The 19925-nt window shown below is 38.7% G+C and overlaps 3 protein-coding genes across 3 annotated transcripts; 1 reads left to right on the top strand and 2 right to left on the bottom strand.

Annotated features, from left to right (window-relative positions):
• Positions 1–621: 621 nt before the first annotated feature.
• Positions 622–7123, bottom strand: LOC146328843 (extracellular calcium-sensing receptor-like). The gene is made up of 8 exons (XM_084716691.1): positions 6876–7123; positions 6007–6295; positions 5817–5903; positions 5006–5197; positions 2712–3245; positions 2408–2632; positions 1740–1863; positions 622–1612 (listed from the first exon to the last, which is right to left on the bottom strand). The coding sequence occupies exons 1-8, from the start codon at positions 7121–7123 to the stop codon at positions 720–722; spliced, it is 2592 nt and encodes an 863-aa protein (XP_084572817.1). The 3' UTR covers positions 622–719.
• A 1343-nt stretch (positions 7124–8466) lies between these two features.
• On the top strand, positions 8467–13809 carry LOC146328842 (extracellular calcium-sensing receptor-like). Its single transcript, XM_084717845.1, has 8 exons — positions 8467–8684; positions 8803–9151; positions 10342–10629; positions 11159–11710; positions 11827–12048; positions 12572–12695; positions 12815–13287; positions 13387–13809. The coding sequence occupies exons 1-8, from the start codon at positions 8467–8469 to the stop codon at positions 13807–13809; spliced, it is 2649 nt and encodes an 882-aa protein (XP_084573971.1).
• A 1527-nt stretch (positions 13810–15336) lies between these two features.
• Positions 15337–18178, bottom strand: olfcn1 (olfactory receptor C family, n1). The gene is made up of 5 exons (XM_084717846.1): positions 17912–18178; positions 16984–17808; positions 16635–16856; positions 16390–16513; positions 15337–16247 (listed from the first exon to the last, which is right to left on the bottom strand). The coding sequence occupies exons 1-5, from the start codon at positions 18161–18163 to the stop codon at positions 15337–15339; spliced, it is 2334 nt and encodes a 777-aa protein (XP_084573972.1). The 5' UTR covers positions 18164–18178.
• Positions 18179–19925: the final 1747 nt, after the last annotated feature.

Genomic DNA, 19925 nt, shown 5'->3' with positions numbered 1-19925 from the left:
CCAGTATGTTTCTGTTTCTGAGACAATTCTACATTTTAGTATCATATTATCAATTAATTGATCCCACAATAAAAATTGCTTTTTGTAATTAGTAGTAGTTAAATGCTTTATTCATGTCTAAACTGAGGAAAAATGACATATTAATGTGATAATATATTACTTATTTCTATAATAATAATAACATTATTATAACAAAATATTGACATGTTAAATTAAGTGTACATATACATTTCCTGTGGTAATATTTCACACAGTCTACTAATGTTTTGAGTTGTACGCAGTACGACAATGGTATATATTGTGACACTGTACTGATATCCATTATTGTTTTGAAATCAGTCATTACATTCATGGCCTGAGGAAAGTTTGTGTCCATGCATCATTCACTCATTACCTGTACATTTTTAAACCCACTGACATTGGATTTATCCAGAACTAAGTTCACAGATAAAGCAGGTATGAGGATCAGTCAGAAACTCAGCCTCAGAAACTTAAAAGTACATTCACTGATAAAAATAATTATTTCTTCATTATTTCTTCAAAATATATATTATAGTTATACACGCTTCTTGTCATTACCTTATCATTATCAGCACCCTTTCAATACAAATGTGAAATAAAACAAAAATTGTGAAAACTACTTTTTAAGTAACATTAAACATTTAAAATATTACTTCTCAGATATTTTTACATTTTTAACTGATGAAATATTATTTCTTTTATTTACCCATTAGGTGTTGTTTTGTATTCTTTTCTGGCTTCAGTAAAATAATGTAACACTTTGGAGAGAACAGGCAGAACAACAAGCCAGAGCTGGAAGCCAGGATGGCAAATGACTCCACTGCATCTGCATAATTTCCAGGGGAGCTGATATAGGCAGGGATGAATGCCAGCCACACAGCACAGAAGATCAACATGCTAAAAGTGATGAACTTGGCCTCATTGAAGTTGCCCGGCAACTTACGGGCCAGAAAAGCTAGAATGAAGCACAAACAGGCCTGCAGACCAATATATCCTAGAACACACCAGAATGCAAGGCTAGAGCCCACACTACACTCCAGTATGATTTTTGAGTGTTCATATTGTGTATTTCGAGATGGAAATGGAGGTGCATCAATAAGCCAGGCAGCACAGATGACCACCTGAACCAGAGTGCAACTGAAGATGATGACCCTCTGCTGCTTTGGCCCCAACCACTTCATGATGTTGTCCCCTGGTCTGGTGGCAGTGAAAGCAGCCAAAACCACCAGAGTCTTTCCCAGAATGCAGGAGAGGCACAGTGAGAATGTGATGCTAAAAGCAGTGTGGCGCAGCATGCAGGACCAAGATGTTGGCTCTCCAATGAACACCAGGGAACACAAGAAACACAGAGTCAGTGCAAACAGGATGAAAAAGCTGAGTTCAGAGTTATTCACACGAACAATGGCTGTGTTTCTATGATAAAAAAAGACGCCAAAGACAGCTATAGTGAGGCAGGCGCCCACCACAGAGATCACTGTTAGGGCTATACCCAAGGAATCATAGGCCAAGAACTCCACTTGTTTGGGAATGCAGGCTGTTCTGTCTTTGTTTGACCAGAAATCCTCAGGACAAAATGTGCACTCTACTGAATCTACAGGGAACAAGGTAAAAAAAAAGAGTAGCTTATTTCAAATATTCAGCATTTAAATATTATCTGTTCGTAATAGAATATATTAAATGCAAATTGTTGGGTTTTTATTGCTTGATCTTAAACTCACTTGTCTGATTGCTAATTTTGCCATTGTCACATGGTACACAGTCAAAGCAGCAAACAGGCTCCCCACGACGGACAGCCTTCCGGGACCCTGGAGGACAGCTGGCACTGCATACAGACACTGGCACCTAGGGAGCAGTTAATGGCTTTAAGGTATTTTTGTACAGTTGGCTGGACGAAAAAAAACAATCTTTAGTCATCACTTTACACTCTAGGATATTATGAAATTGTGTCTATTTTCTGACATTTTATGGATGAAATTATCAACTGATGAATTAAAAAAAGTATATTTTCTGGTCAGAAAACACAGCCCTAAAGAAAATGGTGGAGGGGTTTTGTTGTAATACACTAAGGACTGGATTGTTGTCCAAAAGCTATTTTAGAATGTGTAGTTATACTCAATATATATGAATGAAAAACAACACGCTACCTGTGGTTGTTTCAAAAAGTCGCCTATCATTAAGTTACAGGACATGGTTTGATTGAAGAAGGCCCTGCTTTTGGATGTTTGAGTTACACATGGAATATTTAATTTCCATGCATCTCTTGACTCTCTAAACTTTCTCTACTGTTTACCATATGACCTGCCCACCTGACTTACCTCCACCTCAACCTACAGAACTTCAACAGTTGGCATCTGATGTAGGTAAAAACACAGTGTGAGCAGCTTGCCTCACTCTGATGCCCTGCCCATATGATCCTGTCCTCCTGGATCACCAGCTCCTCCCCGGCAGGTTTGGTTCCATCAAACAAACCCACGGTGACAAACTCAATGTTCCCGCCGGTGCCTCTCTGCCAGTTGAGGATATCGTAATAGGGTATGGAGTCGCCCTTCAGGTCAAAGTTCACCTGCTCCCCAGCAATGTTAAATTTCACTTCCTGAAGGTAGTATTGGAGCTTGAAAACCAAGAGATAATATGAGATACTCTCACTCTTTTCAGTGTAATACTGTAACAGTAAGAATACTAGATTGTACCTGCCAGGGGTGTATGTTGTTGCTTTGAGCACAAGAGTTGTTTTGGAAAGGTCCACTGCCTGCTTGACAGAGAAGAAGGTTGTGGAGGGAATGAGCAATTGCATATACAGCCTTATAGACATTATATGCCACTCTAGGACTAGATGTGTTCATGTAGGCTGAATGCTGCTCCAACAGGGACTCCTGGCCTGAGCAGGGAGGCAATTGGGAGCCAGAAGACAGAGAAGGACTGCAACCATACAGAGCCTCCCATAGCTCCATAACCAGAAGGTTACTGAGATACATCTGAGGGTTTACTGTTTGCAGATAGTCACTGAGTCTGGATATATGTCCTTTCCTGATGCCGAACCCAATGGTTCCTCCCATGAAAGGGTAATACTCGCTCCCTGCAAAGACAGATGCTGTGACCCAGGCCTCACTAGCCACCCATTGTATTCCAGTGATGTTCTGCTTCATGTAATCTCTCAAGAAAGGTGTCATCTCCCCCTCGGCTGAAAATACCACCACTACCTTTGCTGCAGATCTGCGCATCACCTTTCCAGAGAGGCAGAGGTTTGAAAAGGAAAGAGTTTCACAAGGAAGAGAGAGGGCAAAAATAAAGAAGGTTTAAACTGCAACTGAGCAAAGCTCACACAGACATAATAGGAAATAACTGTACTTTTTTATATTTCCACACCTTGTGGTAATTAGGGTTGGATGGATCACAATGACTGACAGTCATTGACCTCTAAGGCCTCTACCATCATGATTAAAAAGCTTTCTATATTTGATGTAGTATGTGTTCTCAGGTCACTGTAGTGTTGTCATGTTTTGTTTATTATTTTCATTTTAAACACAACAAATTTACAGACATGTCGTGTCAAGACGAGCAACCCTTTAATCCTTGCAATGATTTCATTGTCCATCACTAAGTTTCACTGTGGACATCGTCATATGCCAATTTGAGGTCATACAAATGAAGTGGTAATCAAAAAGACAGGCAGACTGGCAGACAGCAATACAAGCCAGTACCCCTTCCCTGCATCAATAAATAGGCTGAAAGCAACATGTAGGGCTCTGCCTTCTGCCTGGTGCAAAGAGGTGTACAGGGCAGCATAGCTGTTATTGCTATTTTCTGACAGATGCAGTTGTAATTTTAAAGCCCAGTGCCCACATTGTGTCGATAGCAAATGTATTTGCACCCATCTGTGTGCTCATGGGTGCGCTGGTCTTAACATGAGGTGTGGTCAGGCACATTGTTGGCACAACGATATCTTGAGGTTGCACCACTGATCAGCAAAAATCTGGTCTGAAGTCATTGGCACAGTATTTTTCTGCCAAAGGATGCAATATTCAGATGGAAAGATCAGCAGAGTTCACAATGCATGCGCACTCTGCCTCTAGGGCATTGGAGTTAATCCATGGGTCATAAAAATTAACATTATAATTAATAGCGGATGTGTGGATGAAATAGGATCAGGCTGTAATTGTTTAAATCCAACAATCAGGGTCGATTACTACATTTCCCGTGTTATTTAACACATCCAAAACGTCTCTCACACAGCTTGTAGTTTTGATGCTTAATGCCCAATAAATATCAGGGCTGATAACTTTTTGTCTATATTAATATCTCAAATAAAATAAAAAAAAAACAAAAAAACGGTTCATTCTATGGCAAATGCTCTACAAAAGCCAAAATATATTTGTGAAGTTTTGTTGATGTACTTGCTATACTTTACTGGGAAATTGAAATTTGTAATTGTGATGTCAGTTACATATGGTTCAGTCAGAGCTATGGAATATAAAAACACCTATCTTTATTTATCTGATATCCTCCAACTCACACTTGTACACATCCTGTGCATCGGCTAAAACAGTGACTTGACATGCACGACTGAATGTGATTGACTGTCATCACACGTGAAGTTTTTAAAGTTAGGCTTGTCTGTGGTGGGTGGCAATCATTTCTTGGCTAAGGGGACTCGTTTCAGCTTATATTAGGTAGTGCTGCTGGGGAGCTGAAGCGCTAAACAGAGACAAGGCACTCAGGAGCATGCAAGATCATTACATTCTTTGGATTTTCCCAGAAAAGACAACCTGAATCCTTTAAATACAAATCAGTCCACAGGGTGTTATAGGCAAACAAGAAAGTCAGAGAGGGTTTATGTTACAATCTGTTCATCCATAGGCAATACAAAGTGATTAAAACATATAAATTGCTTCACATACTATCGTTAATGGAACTGTTTGTTCAGAAGTGAGCACCTACTATAAAAAGATCTTGAGGTGACTTTATGCAGTGTGTCTTTATCTACCTGCATGATCTCCAGTGCCCTCTGGCGATTGTAGAGCAGAGGGATCATTTCTTGGTACGCCACACACACTTTGGTACCCTGTAATTCTCTCAGTAAACCTTGCACTGCAAAGCGCCCATATTCATGGTCCCCTCGCACCAGCCCAACCCAAGTCCAGTTGAAGCGTACCAGCAGCTGAGCAATGGCCTTCACCTGTGTGCAACAGAAAAGAGCACCAACTTACTCTCAAAAAAGATTATCACCATCATTTAAATAAAATTATAGAAAACATTTAAAAAAATATATCTCCCATGAACATATTGTACATGTATAGTCTGTATGACCTTAAAATTTGGCACATTGCACATTCCCAGTTACAGTATTTCTATTTTAGTAAAAATGATCATTTTTACATCACAATTTCATTTTCATTGGAAAAAAAAAAGATATACATTATAATGATGTGAAATTTGTTGGGGTTTGTACCATCTAGAGAGGCAATTTGCCAGGGCAGTTCGGCATCCTCACAGTACTTCATAATGATGCCATTTTGTCACATTTTTCTTTATCCAAAACTTCTGCAATTTGGATAATAGTTTTGATAATATTTCGATTAATTATGCAGCCCTACTGATAAAATTTCACAATGTTGTCCTTCAAACCTCTACTTCATAAACATGAACACAGCAGTGATCTTTTGTAAAAGAGTTGAATTCAGGAGCTGTGAGGTTTTCACTGGATAACACTTGACAACACAGAAATATATAACATTTTTACTGCTACATCACTGACAGATTATCGAACCCTTCTTATTCTGAGGCCAAACTTTCACCTGATAGTCATCGTTAGGGATTACTCTGAAGAAGGTAGGATATTTTCTTCGATCAGATAAACATGCACACGATGAAAAGTAGCTGATCTGTGTAAAGATGGAAAAAGAGAGTACAGTAGTACAGCAGCATAGATTATAGGGTAACATGTTAATGTGTTGAGGGATTACAGATGAAAAGTACTGTCATTACCATTGGGATCCTGAATGGCTGCAGGATTCTTGACACCACAATAGACTGTGCAGAACCAGATTCCCCAATTACAGCGAGAAGAGGAGAGGCACCGCTGCACATGAGAGAGTCGTCCTCGCTCAGCCCATTCAACACAGCCAGAGCAGCCCTCTGGCCGGTCAGTGGATATGCACATGAATCAAAGATTTTGTACCCAAGGGTGTAATTGGGCAATAGCTCTGTACTTTGGTTTATCTCCTCCACTGCCAGCCTCATAGTCTGAGCCCAGCGGAAAGCTCTGGGATCAAAGCTGCAGTCCAACAGACACAGATGCACACATAGAAGACAGCAAGTACAGAGGAAAGTTAAAATTAAAGTAGAGATGATGTTTTGATCCAAAGTGAGTCTGAGTTGTAACTTTGAATCTATATTGTGGTGTAATAATGTTTTGCTTTGTCCCTATTTTTTTAATCCAATTTTTCTAAGACATTATCAGGATCGGTCTTTGGTAATGCTTTATTTTACAGGTCTGTTATTTTCAGTCAATTCCCTCATAATTTCCATATTATTAAAGTCCCATGTTATAACTACATTTAGGGAAAATTGATGCGTTTATAAACTGGTACTTCCAAGTTATTTATTTAATTTAATCTCTTGTGTTGTTGTGTTATACTGTAAAGCATGAAACTTCTCTGAAATTATTAGATAAAGATATGTTAAACAGATAAAGTAAAATAATACTATGTATTATTAAACTGCTTCTGAAATTTCAGGTTAAGTGACTACTTTACTGCATTATCCATTCATTAAAATAGGAGTTTCATAACATGTTTGTTGTCCTTTGATTGGACTCAAACTATGATTTTTCAGACCACATCTTTTAAACTCACCCATTGCACTTCACTGGCGGTGGTGTGTAGGTGCTGTTGAGGTCTGGCATCTCCTGGTTATAGTGAAGGGGGAAGATCCCCCCAATGACATAGTCACCCTTGGCCACAAAGCCAGGCTGAAAGCTGTTTTGAAGCTTGCACACTTTGGCTGCAGATGGGGGTGAAGAGGTGAAGCTGGAAATTGGGCCGTAAGTTGCAGTGAGGACACAGACAGAGTAAAGCAAGGGAAATATACCATGGATGCTCATATTGTTACACAGCCCCAAAAGAGAGAGAGAGAGAGAAAGAGCAAGGCATTAGGCAAGTTATATACAGTATGTGACCTTCTCATTCTTGCATCTTATTAACAACATACTGACACTGGATTGGACACAGAAGTCCCTCTTGATTTACTGAAGTGGCTTAATACAGACTGAATGAAAATTAATGTAACAGATCAGTGGAACTGGAAATAGAATGTCCTGACCCTGTGGGGCAAACAGGTAGTCCACTCATCACAGGACTGACAATTCCCCAGCTCCTCCTGTCCACATGTCACTGACCCTAGTCAGTCGTATCTACACTGGAGCAAATTTCCCTATGAATTTACAGTTAACATCTGCAGCAGGGTTGCTATTATTATAATACCGCTATTTCTACAGTATCACTACCAGAATTTACTTTCACAGTATTTACTGTAATTCTTTTTAAAATATTGTACCATTGAATATGAGGTTTACAGTGTAAAACTGTAGCTATTATGTCAGTGACTTATTTCATTTTAACGTTTTAAAAGGTTGTACTTTTTTCATGTGAGACAAAGGACAGACAGCTATTTTGTTCAAGTCAATACTGCAACACCATTTTTGGGTGGAATGTTATATATATAAAATATATGTGATTTATAAAATGTCTTGGCCGGCTTTAATTTTTCTAAGTTCTAAAATTGACCCGTGGTAGAAAATATGCTTGTCCTAGATAAGAATTTACAACTTCGAACAACTGAAAAATGTGACAAAAGCCTTCAAAATCTAAAACAACTACAGATAACATAGGTATAAAATGTACTACCATAATCATCTTTGTTTAAAAATCTATATTTTTATGTAAATGTCCAGATTTCTGTTCTCCATCAGAATTTTACAAAAACATGATTTTATTATGCATAAAAGGGTTAGCTATATCCTAATGATCCCTAAGGATACTTTCTGGCATAAGAAAGACAGGAATACCGCTCACTCACTCACTGGTAAGCTTTCCATTTTCAAATTGCGACAAATATTTATTACTATCAAATGTGTGTCAATCATAACAAGTCAAATCTGTAGCCTTTCTAAATCAAAGCTAATTAAGAATAATGGCTTTAAAATGTGTACCATGGATAACATAAGAGATTAGATAATCCTTTAATTACTCACACAACAGGGAAATAATGATGTCACGACTACTGTATCTGGGCGGTCCCCTCAGCTTTATGTGTGCTAACTACAGTACATAAATCTGATGTGTCACAAAATGTCATATTCCTTTGTATGTAGTCAGAAAGTGCTGGTACTGAAAGCATTCATTTTACTGGCAGGACCTTTCACTCAAACCTTGGCCAGCCAAAGCAATGCTGGCTGCAAACCTGCTTATGTTTCTTTGTCTGTTTGGGGGCAAACCTGCTGTTGCTGCTGCTCTGGGTAGCTGCGTTTTCTTGGGGGAAGAGGAGAAAAATAGTTTGTATGAAGATGGAGATGTAGTTATAGGAGGCTTATTCCCTTTACACTACAGCCCTCTGTCTTCTCTTCTCACATACAAAACAAAACCAACACCTTTTATGTATAAATAGTAAGTGAATATTAAAATGTATTTGATTGTAATTGGCTGGTATAGTACACAGTACTATGGTGTCTTAATGTTTTATTTATCTGTGTTGTGTGATGAAATGCTTTTAACTTATGACCAGTTTCAGCTCTCGAGCCTTACGTTGGATGCAGACCATGACTTTTGCAATCAAAGAGATCAACCAGCGCAGCGACCTCCTGCCACAGCTCAAGCTGGGTTTCCACATCCGTGACAGCTGTGATGACATCCCTGTTTCTCTGAGTGCATCTTTGCTGTTGGTGAACGGTCAGCCAGAGAGGAGTTTCAGAGCTGAGAACGTGAGCAGAGAAAAAGGTCCAGAAAGTAGAAGTGGTTCTAATTTAGGCTGTGCTGCTATACAAAGGACTGTGTCCTCAGTAATCATAGGAGATGCTGCCTCTGGGGTGTCCATGGCTCTGCTAAGAAGCCTGGGTTCTTTTCATATCCCCCTGGTGAGACTGCCTGACTTTTTTTGTTGCGATAATGTTAATAATAAGTTTTTGACATTTTAAATCAGTATTTTATTACTAATAATGAAAAGTGCCACACTATTGCAAATTGTCACTGTCCTGTGAAAGGAAAAAGAAAACAGTGTATTTAACTCAAGGTTGAATATAAAAAAAGTATGATTTATCTGAAATCTCATTCTCAGGATGTAAACTATTGCTGATTTAGATCTCAAACGCAGCAAAATATTGAGAAAATAACTGAATAAAGGCAGACAACAGGGTCTCTGCTAATCAGACACCAACACAAACTTCAAGTGAGAGACTTGACTATTTTAGTACATTGTTTTTAGGAAAATCTTTTTTGCCTTTAAGAAGCAGGCCTTTTTTCAACACATACAGAAACACTTCAATGTATCTTCAATCTTCAATCCTTCAATTTATTTGTAATGTTGAAAATCATGGTTTTCACTGGACAGGGAAGCAATAAGTGTAACCATTGACTGGACTTTCATGTATACAATGATTTGTTTGTAAATGTACCAGTATTATGCTTATGGTGTAAAGAAATCTTTAACTTTTAAAGGTGGATTGCATAGGCTTTAGTGGAATCTACTGGTGAGCTTGTAGACTGCAGATGCTTCGTCTTTCCCTCCCATTCCAAACGTGTGATAGAACTGACGAAACTTGCGCAAAACATGAGAGGCCATATATAGAGCCAGTGTTTGGTTTGTCCATTCTGGGCTACTGTAGAAACATGGCAGTGCAACATGTTTATCTCTGTGGTAGAGGAGCCGCACCCTTTGAAAATATAAGCATATAATGAAATAATGAAAATAATGAAATCGCAACAAATAATGAAATCGCAACAATTTTTTTCAGGTGATTATACATTTGTGAATGTTATATTCCATTTCTGCCTTATTCCGACAATATCTTATACATTGGACCTTAAACATAAAACATTAAAAATGTCCATATTTTAAAATCAGTATTAACTCATCTTACACTTTGACAACAGAGTGGTTAAGTTGCAAGACTCCAAACTCCCTTTTTCATTTCAAGTGTGGAGAAAATTCTGCATGACTGAACACTTATGAAGACATTGGTATTGTTTGGTGAAATTTGATGCCTATTCAAAAGCCTTATCCGTGAGCCTTTTCAGTGAGATTGACTATTGTCTGCTCTAATAACAGGTGAGCTATTTCGCATCCTGCAGCTGTCTGAGTGACCAAAGGGAGTTCCCCACATTCATGCGCACCATGCCTAGTGACGGCTTCCAAGTCAGAGCCCTGGCCCGGCTGGTTAGCTATTTTGGCTGGACCTGGGTGGGGGTCATTGGGGTGGAATCTGATTACGCTCGCTTTGCCATCCACCTGTTCTTGCAGGAGTCAGTGCAGTATGGTGTGTGTGCTGCCTACACTCACTTTTATCCAGTAGTCCTGAGTCAGCAGGCTCTCGATGAACTTATGGATGCTATCCAGGTACCTATGGGTCAATATATAACAAGATATGGCACAGTTGGGGTGACACACTGAAAACTGGGGTTCTTCATAAACGAAAAAAAAATTGTGAATGTGAATGTCATGAATTCATGTACATTTATTTTACTCTTTCAGTTACCACATTTTAATGTAACTGGTCTTCAACGTCTTTATATTGATGGCACTAATCCTGAAAATTATCTTTGGTTTATCGATTAAAACACTCAGTTTGATCAATACTGTATTTATCTGTGACAATAGACAAAAATTACATTTTACAATTAATATAAAATCAATGAAGCATGCAAATTCTTTAATGTTTTATAGTTTTAGTCAGTAAAAATCAATTCTGTTCTCAGGAACACTGTACAGTTTCTTAACTTAATTTTAAGCATTTCAAGATGATTCATTGGACTGCATTATCATTAAACATCTTCTTGTTATTTACTTATGAATCTATAATCTGTATTATTATACATGCTTGAATGTCAATTATAGTTATAACCAAACCTATATTTCCACGGTTTAGATGGCGTCCTCAAAGGTAATCATTAACTTCTCTGGTGAGTCAGAGATGAAGGGTATTCTGACAGAGTTCCGACGTCGGAATATAACTGGACTGCAGTGGATCGCCAGTGAGGCTTGGTCAACTGCCAAATCACTTTGGGAAAAGTTTGGAGATCTCCTAACAGGAACAATGGGATTTGCCATCCGGAGAACTGATGTGATTCCAGGGCTGAAACAACACCTCACTAGTCTGAGACCATCACTTATTCATGACTCAGCTTTCCTGGCAGAATTTTGGGAAGAAACATTTAACTGTCGACTGAACGGGTCAGTGAACAGCCACTCTCACACGGGCGATAACTACTTTGACAGATTGCCATGTAAAGGGACGGAGGATTTAAATGATGTTTACTCTCCTTACTCTGATGTGACACAGTTAAGAGTGTCCTATAATGTCTACAAGGCTGTGTATCTGGTGGCCCATGCCTTGCAAGACATGAGTAACTGCATGGTGGGACAAGGACCTTTCCTTAATAGCACCTGTGCAGACCCAAAGAACTTTCAACCTTGGCAGGTGAGACTAATTGTAGATTAAATAGTACTTTTTTAAGTAAAAATTTTAAAGCGGCTGAGAAAGAAGTCAAACGCTCCAGTTTGTCTTTTCATAACCTGTTTTCCTCCTTCCCTCAGCTAATCCACTACATGAAGCGTGCTACTTTTTCTGCACTCGGGGAGAAAATCAGCTTTGATCAAAACGGTGACCCGATTGCTTATTATGATCTCATGAACTGGCAAAGGAAGTCTGATGGCTCACTACATTTGGTGAAAGTAGGTTTCTATGATGCCTATTCGCCTGCTGGACGCAGCCTGGTCATAAATGACTCCGTGATTCAGTGGCCTGTTGGGAAGCAGGTGTGTTCTCTGCAAAAAGGCTTGAGGCCATGTTCACCTCTTAGACTGTTATATGTACTGCTGATCAACACTTCAGCTAATTTGTTCTTATTAGTGTGCAATATTCTTTACTGTTAAGCAAAATTTAATGTCAACTTCAAATATATACCTGCATGTTACAACCACAAACCCCATTAAAAAACAACTTTTGTGACAACAGTGTAAGTATAATTACCATGGTAATAGCCAAATTTGTGAATGGGTTATAGCTGAGATGATTAAAGATTGAAAATGGTATTTTACAAATACAATGTTCGCATGTAATAATGCAAATTTGATAATCTAATCTTATCCCAATAATCCTGTTCAATTGTAGTTGTGACAGCTTTTACAGATGAAACTGAATTTGGTTTGCATCCTACAACAGTTTAGTCTGTATCTGAAGCAGAATCTGCAGAGACCAGTTTTGTATAATAAAACAAAGTCGCTGGTGAATATTGATTGAAATCAGTGTCTTTCTGAGTGGCTAAATTTTGCCTCTCAGGCTCCCCAGTCTGTTTGCAGCGACAGTTGTCCTCCAGGTTTCCGCATCGCCAGGAGAAAAGGGGAACCCATCTGCTGTTTCGACTGTGTCCCCTGTGCTGAAGGAGAAGTTAGTAATGAGACTGGTGTGTTGTAATTTGTATTTTATCATGCATTCTCCTATGTGATCCAAACAGAAACTTATCTGCTTGTACATAAATGTGGCCTCTCTAAACAAAAGTTCTTTTTCTCTCCCCATTTCCAGATTCTTTAGAGTGCTCACGCTGCTCAGAGGACACATGGCCCAATACAGCCAGAGATTTCTGCATCCCAAAGACTATTGAGTTTCTGTCTTACCATGAGTTAATGGGTATTGTGCTATGTGTTATATCTGTCATTGGAGCTTGTATTTCCCTCTCTGTCCTCACCATCTTCTTCACATACAAAGACACACCACTAGTTCGGGCCAACAACATGGAACTGAGTTTCCTTCTCTTGGTGTTTCTTGCTGTCTGTTTCCTTGTTGGCCTGTTGTTCATTGGTGAGCCTTCAGACTGGCTTTGCCGTATCAGGTACCCAGCATTTGGGATCAGTTTTGCCCTCTGCATTTCATGCCTCCTGGCCAAGACAGTCGTGGTCCTAATGGCTTTTAGGTCGACGCTTCCAGGAAGTAATCACATGAAGTGGTTTGGACCTAATCAGCAGAGAGCCAGTGTGTTTTTAGGAACAGCTGTTCAGGTAAAACACTTTGACATTAGTGGACATAAGTCAACTATATAAATATTTTTTTCAACCGTGGCAATTAAAACTGATTATCCTGTTTTTCCCTCCACTCAGGGAATAATCTGTCTAATCTGGCTGCTCATGAATCCTCCTCATGCCAACAACAACACAGATTACCACAGTGCTACCATCATCATCGAGTGTGTTCCAGGTTCAGAAGTCGGCTTCTGGTGTGTTCTTGGTTACATCGGCATCCTGGCCTGCATGTGCTTCCTAATGGCTTTTTTGGCTCGGAAGCTGCCAGATAATTTTAATGAGGCGAAGTTCATCACATTCAGTATGCTAATATTCTTTGCAGTGTGGATTACATTTATTCCAGTTTATGTGAGTACTGCTGGGAAATACACAGTGGCTGTCCATATATTTGCTATTTTAGCTTCAGCTTTTGGTCTTCTGTTTTGCATTTTTGCTCCAAAGTGCTATATTATAATCTTGAAACCTGAAAAAAACAGCAAGAAAAACATGATGCAAAGATGAAAATGGCAGTTTATTACATATGTCCAACAAGAATTTCCATGTATAAGAAACTTTTTAATGAAATACTACTCCTTTGTGAAAGGAAAGAGTGAATACATGCTAGAAATACAATAAAACAAACCTTTTTGAAATACTTTTAAGCAGTTTTCTCTAACGATGCAATGATCAATTGTATCATACAACTAAATAGTTAAAATTTTACATATATATACCTTAAATATATATATACTGTGGGAGCTGTATTGTAGGGGCATAAGCTTCTGGTAAGATCTCCCAATTCAAGTTGGTCCCTGGGGAACAGCCAGACTAAGATTCACAAACCCTGTATGAATCAGGTGGAGTGGTACTGGCTAAAAATGGTTGGCCTCACCTTAGTGCACAGCCCTGGGTTTGGTTCTGGTCTCTGTCATTTACCTGAGTTGTCCAGGTACTCGGCTTTCTTGGAATTTCAGGTCGGCATCCTGAAAAGGATACCACCAAGGAACTTTAAAGTTCTGTTCTTCAGCAGTCACGCAGGCAAGACATCGTGACATTGAACCACAATATTGTTGACAACATTATGGTCCTATCATCAGATCTGAAAATATATATTTCGGACATATGAAGAGATGAGAGGAGCAGAGCATTCAGTTTATCACCACCAGGTGAATTGTTGGATCAGATGGCAGAGGAGGCTGCCAGACAGACCTGGTAAACCCAACCATGTAGTGAGCATAAACTGGGAGCAAAAGTAAACTGATTTTTCATGAAATGTCTACTTTCTACAAGTTTGTCTTTTAGAAAACATCCTTTAAAACTATCTGTATACTGAAAACTTAATTGCATCTTATCAGTGGTTAAAAGTTTAAACAACTGGATTTTTTATTGCAAAATGTCTAAACAGTATAGTTATACAGTAAAGTTTTTTGTTTGATTGTGAAAATGTTGAGAGAGAGTTTTTAAATTATGTTTGGTAGTAAACCAATCATTACTAGATTCATACGTTTTTGGTTTTTGTGCTTTTAGTAAGTAAATGTATTCTATAAAAACAATTATGCATTGGTATTAGATGAATAGTACTATGTGGTAAAATATTTCAGTTAAATGCAGACATACATTTAATTCACTAAATTGTGTCCTCAAATATAGGCAAGGCATATTCTTACCAATCATATCTCTTCAAACCTATACTTTTTCTCTCGCAAACAACATAATTAACACTTACAAATGAGTTTAACAAAGCACTCACATACACAGTGAAAGTCATTTATTATGAAATAATTAGCAAAGTATATTCCTACAGCATTTCATGGTTTTGTCAACTAAAATCACAATGACTCAATGAATACGCAATACAAAATTATCATTCATCAATTAATGGTAAATTATGCATTAAGTTAGAATTAATGAACATCAAGTAATCATGCTTTTCTCATACAGTGCATCTTGTGCATCTTTGATTTAATAAATGTTTACAACATTTATTAAACATTAGGTTTAATTATGCAAACTCTGCATTGTATGAAATGATCTTTTAAAATTAAGAAATTATATTTTGTTATTCAAATTTCCCATGACATGTTTCTTGGTATTTTTCTCTGGCTTGATCAATATTATGTAACATTTTGGTGCAAAAATGCTAAGTAATAAGCCAAATGCTGAAGACAAAATAGCAAACGTTTCCACAGCTACAGTGAACTTTCCAGGAGAGCTGACATAAGCTGGGATGAAGGTAATCCAGACAGCACAGAATATCAGCATGCTGAATGTGATAAATTTGGCTTCATTAAAGTTATCAGGCAACTTTCTTGCAAGAAAAGCAAGGATCAAACATATTATTGCAAGGATCCCTATGTATCCCAGCACTGCATAGAAAGCAGCCTCAGAGCCTGTGTTACATTCTAAAACAATCTTTGTATTGCTGTATTTGAAAACCATGTCTGGGAAAGGCGGGTTTAAATTAAGCCACAACACACATATCATTATCTGAATCAAAGTACATGAGCAAACTATAATTCTCTGTTGTGCAGGACCAAACTTTCCTGCAATTTTGTTGCCGGGAACTGTGGCTTTGAAAGCTGTAACAACAACAATAGTTTTTCCCAAGACGCAGGAAATACAAAGTGCAAATGTCACACCAAAAGCTGTGTGACGCAGCATGCATGTCCAGACTGTGGGTCTGCCAATGAAAGTGAGGGGACAGAGAAAACACAGAAAAAGAGAAAACAACAGAAAACAGCTCAGTTCAGTGTTGCTGGCCTTTATCACAGGAGTTTCTCTATAACGGATAAAGACCATCATCGTGGCCAGCGACAGGGATGCACCTAGCAGAGATACAGCTGTGATAGCTATTCCCATTGGCTCATGATATGTCAGGAACTCAACTGTTTTAGGAATGCACTCATCTTTCCTCTCATTGGACCAGTATTCTTGTGGACAAGGTGTGCAGTCAGCTGCACCTGTTGAATATGAACAGAGACTTGCTTAGTAAAAATTACGATGAATGACTGGCAATGATATTTTGAGCATCAAATATATATAAAGATATTAAAAAATATATGCTACAATATTGATGTGTGTATGTTTTTGTAGTTTTGATACCTGTTGAGTTGGCTATGGTTCCATCAGCACATGTGATACAGTCAAAACAGCAGGTGGGTTTTCCCTTTATTTGAGCTTTCCTGGTTCCTACTGGACAAACATTAGAGCACAACGATGTCGGAACCTGAGAAAAAGTTTAAACAATATAATAACAGAGCAGCTATATTCAGTTGATATTATGTTCAAACAGGACAAATGGTTCAACCCCACAAGCTTATTGCATGAAAAGAAGTCTTCATGATTACCTTTTTCCCTGTCCTCCAAACAATTTCTTCCTCCAGGATGTTGAGCTTATAATCACCATTAACAGCAGAAGCAAAATGACCCAGTGTGACATGTTGCACTTTCCCATCTATCAGCTGCCAGTTAATAATATCATAAGAGGCAGGAGGGTCACCATTGTCATCAAAAAACACATTATCCCCAAACTGATTGATAAAATTCACCCTTTGTATGTAATCAGTGACCTGAGAAAAGGAAAAGTTTGTTTCTGTATCAGCATTCATAATGATAAGATCACTTCAGTGCAGAAAAATTCATTGTGTATTTTCACACAGCTTAGGTATTGCAGATTTTACTTGCACTATTTCTCACCTGCTTGGGTCTAATTTCTGATATATTCACACATGGCCTCACTGGTTTTCCTCCAACTGGTTGGCAGAATACCAGCTGATGGAGGGCATGTGCAATGGCATAAGCTGCTTTATACACATTATAGGACACTCTGAGTTGTGTTACATCAAAGAACACATCCTGTGAATTCATTAATGTCTCATTGCCTGTGCATATTTCATTTGCTGCTTCAGTACCTGTGTGTTCCTTAGAAGAAACAGGTCTACAGCCCACCATAATCTCCCAGAAATCCTTCACAAAGGCTGCATTTGGATCAGTATATGGACTGATACCTGTAAGAAATGGCTTTAGATTTGGAATAGCCATTTTCTGCACCACAAATCCTAGAGCTCCACCAAAAGCTTGGTAGATTTCTGGTGTGGAAGGACGAGCTGCTGTTATCCAAGCCTCACTGGCAATCCACTGAATTCCTGTAATGTTCTGTTTCACAACCTCTTTCATCAAAGGGTAAAAGTCACCCTCTGGTACAAAAGCAAGAATAACTTTGACAGTTGACTGCTTGATCATTTCCACAACATTCAGAATTTTATCCATAGGGTACGTACGTAGAACTGTCCCAACAAATGCAATACAAATCCCAAGCTTTTTGACCTCTTCAGTAAAAGCCAGGATCCCGTTCCGCCCGTAATCATTGTCTGACTGTATGGCCCCAATCCACTGCCAGCCAAAGTGTTTGACAAGTGCAGCCAAAGCTTTTGCCTGGAAGTAGTCGCTGGGGATTGTCCGAAAAAATGTGGGATATTTAGCTCTGTCACTCAGGCAGGCACAAGTTGAGAAGTAACTAACCTACAAAAGAAAGAAGTCTGAAAAAAAGCCTCAGAACAAACACTGCACAAGTCTTAAATACCACAGAACAGTAATGTCATAAAACTATCATTCAGTTTCTTACTATTGGCACTTGAAATGGTCCAAGAGTTCCAGCCACAGCTAAAGACTGAGATGATCCTGACTCTGCTATGAGAGCAGATATAGCTGGAGGACAAGGAGAAGTCAGTTCTATTTCCTCTGGTCTACTAGCCAGTGTCAGTGCAGCACGTAAAGTATTTGTAGGAGATGCACAAGAGTCAAGGATCCTATAGCCAAGAGATATATTTGGCAGGAGATCTGGAACTTTGTTGATTTCTTCAATTGCAAAAATCATCACTTGGGTCCACCGAAAAGCTCGTAGGTCAAATCTAAAAAGGTTTTGTTGATGAAAATAGGTTGTACAATTACAGAGCAGCTGCTGTACAAGTACATACAATGGCAAGTTTGTAAGAAAAGAGTAGAGCATGTAAGAAGTATGGATTAAAACTTACGCTGCACACTCCACTCCAGGTGGTTTGCTCTCAAACATAGAAGTGCTGCTTATCTCTTTGTTGAAAACTGGGAAAATCCCCCCGATCATTATGTCTCCCTGCTTGAACAAACTTGGCATATCAAATCTACCAAACAGTTCACAGCCAGAAACTGTGTCCAGGTAGAGAACTAACAGAGATAAGATAATAGGTCTCTGCAGGTCATGCATGCTTGCTGGGCATTTTTTAAAAGAGAGGAGGACACAGCTCTTATAACAACTGCGTCAGATGCAGGTAGATGAGAGGTTGATTTGTTTTCCTTCGGGCACACCCATCCTAGATGGTAAATATGATCATCATATTCAGAACACACATTATGTATGCTAACATGAACATTCACAAAGAAAATATAAAGAATCAAACCCCAAAACTTTCTGATACATCAGCAGTTTACTAAAAAATAAGTAAGTAAGTAAACCTTTATTTATATAGCACTTTCTAACACACAAAGCACAAAGTGTTTGAAACAAACACATGAAAAATACAAAAATTAAGAGTAATAAAAAAACCCTAATATAGAACACAGAACAGTGAGTGACAGACCAAAATAAACCAAACCAACACAAAAACAGGGAAGGAGCTTCTACGAATGGCTGAGGCTGTTAAATTTATGTTAAATCAATGCAGTGCTGAGAAAGCTTAGTGAATGTGCATTGCAAGTACAATGAAATTAAACACTGGAGGAGGAGTACAAAATGATGTCAAAAAAGAGCATAGGTTTGGTTTTACCTTTGATATAGACTTTTTCTGGGAAGCCGATATACATGTCGCTTATGTGTCATGCAACTAAAGGCCTTTGCACCTCAGACGCATTGTTTGTCTTTGTGATTAATTTGCTTGTTCATAAATATGTCAGACTGTATTCAGCCAAAGCAAGCTTTTGCATCAATGAGGGAATTTTTCTTTCAGACCAATTGTTCCAAAGTTTTGCTTCGGACATGTACACATCTGACCAATCCAACTGCATGTAAATGACAATGTCACATTCAATGTGGCAGGTTGTTTGTTTCACTGAACTCTGTTTTATATGATAAAGAGGACAATAACTACAGAGACAACTGTTTCAAAGATAACACATGGAGAGGAATAGCTAATGATGATGGTGTGCATTAATCAAGCTTCAGCAAAAAACATCTTTCTCTAATTTTCCAATTGGGTGAACCCCCTCCTGTCAGACTGTGAAAGAAGCCTAAAACAGCCTAAAACAGATTCACCTTCCCTATTTGAATGAAGAGTTGGCTGTTAACTATTTTGGGAGTGACTACTGTGTCTTGCTGGACAGGCATTCCCACTATGCCCTGTGATAAGATCTGTCCCTTGTTTGCCTCTGAGTGACTGTACCCTCCCAGGCATTTGTTAAACATTTACCTAGCTATGATGCCAACTGGTGCCATGAACTGAATAGGACAGGGATGAGAGTAACTTAGCTACAGCAGCTCACAATTTTGTTCCCAACGTTGTTTCAGAGTCTGTTTCCCCTTACCTTGACCTCACCAGAACCTTATCCACAACCCTACCCAGAGCCAAATGGTGACTTCGCACCTGTGGCTTCGCTGGCTAGCCAGC

The sequence above is a fragment of the Lutjanus erythropterus genome, chromosome 4, assembly GCF_056507025.1.
Source record: "Lutjanus erythropterus isolate fLutEry1 chromosome 4, fLutEry1.hap2, whole genome shotgun sequence".
NCBI lineage: Eukaryota > Metazoa > Chordata > Actinopteri > Lutjaniformes > Lutjanidae > Lutjanus > Lutjanus erythropterus.
This window is presented reverse-complemented; position numbering and strand designations above follow the sequence as displayed.

Coding starts and splice junctions, on each gene's coding strand:
- LOC146328843 (XM_084716691.1), bottom strand. CDS start 7,123: ATGAGCATCCATGGTATATTTCCCTTGCTTTACTCTGTCTGTGTCCTC. Junction 1,864..2,407: donor GGGCAGGGCATCAGAGTGAG/GCAAGCTGCTCA, acceptor ACTGCTCCCTAG/GTGCCAGTGTCTGTATGCAG. Junction 1,613..1,739: donor CAAAATTAGCAATCAGACAA/GTGAGTTTAAGA, acceptor TGTTCCCTGTAG/ATTCAGTAGAGTGCACATTT.
- LOC146328842 (XM_084717845.1), top strand. CDS start 8,467: ATGCTGGCTGCAAACCTGCTTATGTTTCTTTGTCTGTTTGGGGGCAAA. Junction 8,685..8,802: donor ACACCTTTTATGTATAAATA/GTAAGTGAATAT, acceptor ACTTATGACCAG/TTTCAGCTCTCGAGCCTTAC. Junction 12,049..12,571: donor AGTGGCCTGTTGGGAAGCAG/GTGTGTTCTCTG, acceptor TTTGCCTCTCAG/GCTCCCCAGTCTGTTTGCAG.
- olfcn1 (XM_084717846.1), bottom strand. CDS start 18,163: ATGATTTTTGCAATTGAAGAAATCAACAAAGTTCCAGATCTCCTGCCA. Junction 17,809..17,911: donor GACCATTTCAAGTGCCAATA/GTAAGAAACTGA, acceptor TTTCTTTTGTAG/GTTAGTTACTTCTCAACTTG. Junction 16,857..16,983: donor CAGAAATTAGACCCAAGCAG/GTGAGAAATAGT, acceptor TCCTTTTCTCAG/GTCACTGATTACATACAAAG.